We start from the raw sequence: 6891 nt of genomic DNA on the forward strand, positions 1-6891 counted from the left end.
TTTGTTTATAGGCAAAAAATGTGATGACTACTCACACTACTTGGCTTCCAAAGATTGGATCTAACTCATGAGAAAGACGTTTGCCACTGGTCATTTCTTCAGTGTCTCACAGGATTCCTGCCTCAAGGAGTTAGACAATGCATATCAATATCTGACTATATCAGATCAGTATTTACAATAATCAAATAATTTGTGGATTTTGTGAAAAGATGGATGGAACTAATGTCCACATTTAGTAGTACTGTGGAATTTCAGAAAGAAGGTTCTTGTTAAATGGAAGCTTGTAAAAATAAAAAAGGAAGAGGATCAAGAGATAAGGGCGAGTAGTGAGAGGAAAGAAGAACGAGATGAAGTAGGAATGAGGACGTGCTATGTTCATGGACTAACTTCACACGACAGATATAAGCTTGACACAAGACGAAAATGTAGGATGTATTAAAGACATTTCTTTTATATTTCCGGGTCAAGTTTAAATTCAGAACTTTTTTATAGCTTCATAAAAATATATTTCAATGAAAAGAGAGTGCATAATGGTAATGTTCATTGCTTAACATACAAATATACAGCAGAGAAAGTTTGCTAGTAAGCATTACAATAGATACGTGATTTATTTCAAGTGAAAGTATAATCACAACAAAATAAATTGCTATTTTTCTGTGATTATTTTCATGATTATTGCTTTAGAAAATAAGTCATGCAATTTATATTTTATGCTAGGAATATTTAAAATAAAAATGATTATGTGTACCATAGATAAAAATATTTTTTCTTTGTTACAAAGAGTATGACATATTATATAGTTTTAACTAATTCACTCCTTTATTTGCATAAACATATATTTGTTTTATTGTCTAATAATACTTTAAATTCAAAACTGGCCACTGAAATATATGATCCTTCAAGAAATACCAACACTTGACTTATATTTACACATAACTTATGTCCATGAGGAAATACATTTATGTAAGTATAATGTCATCTTAATTATGCCACAGCAAATTGAACAAGGAAAATGAGATGCAACACAGAAGATTTAAGATTGAACTACCCAAATGAAATAATGCATTTTTAGAATAAAAAATATATATATTTACATATATCAAAGATGAAAATGTTATACTTAGGAAATCATCATGCACATAAATGTTTTATAATGTCAGGATGGCTGTATGCGCTTGTTCATGTGCATATGAATTCATTAGAATACTAACAATCAGTATATTATGTATATGAATTATAGATCTATTTTCAAATTTCTAGTAGTTAAAATGGAAAAAAAAAGAAGTAAGGAAAAATGAAATTGATTGTGATAATGTATTCAGTTTTGGCCAATACACCTGAAATATTATTTCAATATGCAAACAATATGCAAACTATTAATAAAATTTTATTTCAATGAGTATTAAGAATTAGCTGTATATTTTACAGCCACCTTTTCATTCAGACTAGCCACATTGTGAATATTTCGGAGCTTCCTGGCCAGTGGCTTTTGTTTGTCCACACAACTCCATGCAAAGAGGGAAACGGTGCTCTTCCACAATAGTTACAGCAATGAGAAGAAATGATTCAATATTTCTCCTTCTGGATAAATATTTACTTATTATACTCATATATAGTTGAAAACAGAAATTTTAAACTTATAAAAACTGGAAGCCCTTGTAAACATGTAATCTTTTCCTAGATCTCCATTTGTAAAATTAGAGTCAACTGTTGTTTAATCTTACTAACTTAAAAATAACTATGTTCTAATATATATCCTCATATAGAAGACAATTCTTTGAAATTTATGTGCAAGAATTTACAGTATTGAGATAAAAATAAAATCAAAATTATGTCAAAAGTTTATTGGCGCTAAGCTCTTACAAAAAATATTTTGCTTAAAAAACATTTTTAAAAAACTGATTGGTAACAGCCTATATCAGAGGGGTAAAACAAAAATACTAGGCCAGACCTTATAGCTCAGCGAACTAAAGACCCTGCTTAGGTGGAGGTTCCATTTCTGCCCTGCTGGTGGGGCTCATGAGACAGCAATTGAGACCGGGCGTGGTGGAGCATGCCTGTAAACCCAGCACTTGAGAGGCTGAAATCAGGAGAATCACTATGAGTCCAATCTTTGTAGTGAGAGCCTGTAAACCCTGTTATAAATAGAGAAAAAGAAAAAAATAATACTTTTATCAATAGATTTCTTTAAAAAGTGACAGCAACAAAAAACCCACAGTGGAAACAGTGGTTTCTTTCAGTAAATTATTCATTTCATTAAATTATATAGAAATTGATTCTGATATTCCATGTTTCACTTACACATTGAGTGGCCTTTAGTGACATTACTTAATTTCTATTGAATTCCAGTTTTCTCATATCTAAATGATTATACACTCCTTTTAGAATTGTGATAAATATTATAAAACAGCATTTCAATATATGTGAGAGCTAGCTAACACATGTATTTAAATGTCAAACATTATGTATTAATATATACTAGTATTGATTTTTATGAGTTCCACATTTAGTGGTTCTGATTCACTCTGACATTTTATCGTTGTATTACTTATTCAAAAACATTTTGAAGAACAGCGATCAAACGTGGATTGCTTAATACTGAGCAACTTGCTTTGTATAAGATATATGATCAATTTTCTGCCAAATAGTAATGACACACATCAATAGGGGACATCTTATAATGAACAAGAATAAAGAAATTTGCAAGTACATTGACTTCTATTACACAAGAAATACTCTCATCTTAATTTTTAAAATTCATAATCATTAGTAAATCAGGAAGTAAGCCCAGAAAAAGAAGTCCAACTGAATCAAATTTTTAATATCATCCTATCTGATACTTTCATTAAAATATTTGAAAATTTTATTAACTAAATCAACCTTTTTATTTTTCATGTTATTCCTTGGTACTCCTCTTACTCCACAATAATCTTTTAGTGTGATTTTAATAAATTGTGCTTTTAAAGAAATAGATTCATTTCATCTATGTTATCAAACTTGAAGTAGATTTGTACATAGTTTTATTACTTCCATAATGTTCATGTTACAGCAGTGAATCCTCTTTCATCTCTGATAGTGGTAGTCTCCCATCTTTTTGATGCTTTTCTTGGTTAGCCTAAGTATTGGATAATCAATTTAATGTATGTCTTCAAGGAACCACTTTTGTTTATTGAGTCGATAGTTTTTCTGTGTCAAATGCATTTGATTTTCCTTTATTTCATGTTATTTCTTTCATTCTGTTTGTTTTAAGCTTAACTTATTCATGTTTGCTAGTTTTATAAACTGGAAGTTTCGATTATTCATTTGGGATCTTAATGAAAGCACTTCATATTACACATTAACTACTAGTCACTCATTTTACTATATCTCACATGTTTTGATAAGCTATAATGTGATTTTAACTTAGTTTAACATGTTAGTATGTCCTTTGGGTCTTCTTAATTTATGTAAATAAGCATAATATTTAGGGGTAGTAAACAGCATTTTATCAAGTCACCTTATACATGAATATTTCTGAATATTCTACCAATCTTTCTGCTGACTTCTAATTCCTATTTTGATCTGAAAGCAACATTGTTTAATTTCCATTCTTTTTACTAAATAAAAGACATTTTAATGCAAAGGATGTTGCCTACCTTTGTGCCTGTTCCATATGAGAATGAAAATCATGTGAAGCTTTACATAATCTCTTCTTATATAATATTCAGTAACTGTCAAGGAAGACAAGTTGATGGATAGTGTTGTTCAGGCCAACTACATCTTCACTGATTTTCTGTCTGTTTCACCCATTATGACTTCAAGAAGAATATCTTAAACTTTAATAATGAATTTTTCTTTCTTCTTTCAGCTTTTACCATATGTATCTGTGCTCTAGTGGTAGGTTTATAACTCAGGGTGAGAAGCTCACTTCTGGCTCTGATTGAAATAATAAGTTTAAAACTAATTCAATGACTTATTGTATCATTTTTTGTTCTTTTAAGTTTTTATTCAAAACTGGTGACATTTAAAAACACAGCATCAGAGGGCCGGCCAAATAGCTCAGTGGATTAAAGCTCCTGCAAGCAGGCACAGGGGCCAGGCCTTCAATCCCCTGGCTTGCCATGCCAGCCCTGCCCCAGCGCCACACTGAGGCAGCAATTGAGACTGTGTGTGGTGGCACATGCTTGTAATCCCAGCTCTTGGGAGGCTGCAAACAGGCGGATCACTATGAGTCTGATCTAGTAGTAAGAACCTGAACACCCTGTAGACCCTTCCCTAAATTACAGAAAAAATAAAAAATGAATAAATAGGGGAAAGCAGCAGCACCAGATCCAAGATGGCGGCCAGCAGGAGGCTGATGAAGGAGCTTGAAGAGATCCGCAAATGTGGAATGAAAAACTTCCGTAACATCCAGGTTGATGAAGCTAATTTATTGACTTGGCAAGGGCTTATTGTTCCTGACAACCCTCCATATGATAAGGGGGCCTTTAGAATTGAAATCAACTTCCCAGCAGAGTATCCATTCAAACCACCGAAGATCACATTTAAAACAAAGATCTATCACCCAAACATTGATGAAAAAGGGCAAGTTTGCCTGCCGGTAATTAGTGCTGAGAACTGGAAGCCAGCAACCAAGACCGACCAAGTAATCCAGTCTCTCATAGCACTGGTGAATGACCCCCAGCCTGAGCACCCGCTCCGGGCTGACCTAGCTGAAGAATACTCTAAGGACCGTAAAAAATTCTGTAAGAATGCTGAAGAGTTTACAAAGAAATATGGGGAAAAGCGACCTGTGGACTAAAATCTGCCACAAATGATTCCAGCAAGTGTGAGCAGAGACCCCGCGCAGTGCATTCAGACATCCCGCAAAGCAGGACTCTGTAGAAATTGACACGTGCCACCACTTGGCGTTCACTTGTGGCAGTTACTAACTTTCTACAGTTTTCTTAATCAAAAGTGATCTAGTAACCTATAAAGAAAGGATTAAAAATTTCAGATATTCTAAAAAAAATGAATAAATAAATAAATAAAAACATAACATCAGAATCTTAAGAGTTACTTCCTGAATTTCTGTTTTTAACTAGTTCCCAAACTGATTTTTTAATATATTCATACAATGAAGAACCACTGCAATAACTCTCATTGAAGTGTTCCATGAGCACAAACTGAGAAAACAAATTAAAGGAGACTCATTTTCAAACACATGAATTGATTTCCAGTAAAAAAAATTCAATTAATTTATAGAAAAAAGAGATACAATTTCAAAATTGTGATTATTCACTATCACAGGTGTCTACTTACGCACAGGTGCACAGACACAAGAGAGTCATTTACATCCATGTCACTAGGTTAAGATTAAACACTTCTCAGAATAATCATTTAAATTATGGGAAATAAAATTTTGCTTTGTGTTGGACTAAGAATTGTGAGTGGAACCAAAGCATTACAATTTTAAGAATAAGAAATTTTTTAGAAGGGTAAGAATTCACATACATCTAAGTGGAGCTTGGAAAAGTTAAAGTCCAGAAGTTTTGAAAAAATAGGAAACAAATCACCACTTTTCACCCCACAATGTCAAGCAGGTGCAACCACCGAATTGTTCTTGTAAACAAGAATTTCCTGGATATGTTTGCGGTTACTTTCTCCCTGTCATTTCTGCTTCTGTGGATCTGCAGATAAGTAAATGGCAGAAGGCAGTGGGACACAGCAGATCAGAACAGTAAGAGCATTTGGAAGAAATGTATGCGAAGTGGAAGACAGTTATAAAGAAAGAAGCTATTGGACACCTCTGTCAACCAGCTTGTCTAACTATTATACATGGAGGTGAAAAGACATTTCAGAGGAAGTTTCATTTGAAAATTTTCAATCTCATAAAAATTACTATGTTGATCAAATTCAATCCAGATCCATACAAAGAAGGAGATTGCATAAAATATTGTTTTTCGGTTAAACAAACTGAAGCAGCACAGACCAACACGCACTAATTTTTCCAGGTAGAAATTTAGACTATGTGAGAGAAATGAATTGATACATTGTGTCAACCTGAGAAGTTTAGAAGTTTAACTCAGCAGGGTGCCAGGGATCTTACTTTGGAAACACCTGAGCTCATGGAAGAGGAAAGCAGAGATAGCTGGCCTGCAATATAAGGAAGGCGAAGATGCTTGTTCTCCCCCATTTGCTCTTGATGCTTTTCTATCTTCTGACACCTTGAACTGCTTCACTTGTCCCATGCCACACTTTTAGCCAGCCAATTATGGACTGAAACCTCCACAAATTTTGAGTTAAGTAAGCCTTTCCTCCCTTAATTTTGAGTGTTGTGTATTTTGTCTCAGCAATGAGAAAATGTGGTACCACTGAAGTAGGGCTGTTGCTGTGAATATACGTGAACATGTGATTCAAGGGCCTTTGGGAATGGCTTGTGGGAAGACTTTGGAAAGGTTCAGAGATGTTGCCTGCAAGAGTAGAACTGGAACACTTTAGGCTGTTCTGTATGGGCAATTCTGGTCAGAGCTCACAAGACCAGGCTGTTAGAAATCCTGTTAGGAATAAGGACTGCATTGCTTGTTGGAGGACAGACAATGTGTGCCACGGCTTGTCAAGTGTTTATCTCTATTTTGTTCCAGAGGCTTTACTTGTGACTGAGATTAAGGGTGGTGGACTAATTAATCTGGCAGAAGAAATTCCAAGGCAATCTAATGTTGAGGCAGTGACATGGCTGCTATTGGAGGGTTTAAGGCAGATTTACATTGAGAATCAAGATAAAAGAACCCAGCAAAATTATTTAGAACATTGTGAGTCTCGTCAAAAATGAAAAGCCATTAAAAGCTGTGAACTGCAGAGATAGAACTGAAGAGATAATCAATTGCTGTGAAGGAACAGAAGGAAAAAAAAAAAAAAACGGCCTGAGAGCAT

At 34.0% G+C, this 6891-nt stretch overlaps 1 protein-coding gene across 1 annotated transcript; it reads left to right on the forward strand.

Annotated features, from left to right (window-relative positions):
* Nucleotides 1–4297: 4297 nt before the first annotated feature.
* LOC101591124 (ubiquitin-conjugating enzyme E2 L3) lies at nucleotides 4298–4853 on the forward strand. Its single transcript, XM_004647855.2, has one exon. It carries the CDS (start codon nucleotides 4316–4318, stop codon nucleotides 4778–4780), a length of 465 nt encoding a protein of 154 aa, XP_004647912.1. The 5' UTR covers nucleotides 4298–4315; the 3' UTR covers nucleotides 4781–4853.
* The last annotated feature ends 2038 nt before the right edge of the window (nucleotides 4854–6891 follow it).

The sequence above is a fragment of the Octodon degus genome, unplaced genomic scaffold, assembly GCF_000260255.1.
Source record: "Octodon degus isolate 3935 unplaced genomic scaffold, OctDeg1.0 scaffold00333, whole genome shotgun sequence".
NCBI lineage: Eukaryota > Metazoa > Chordata > Mammalia > Rodentia > Octodontidae > Octodon > Octodon degus.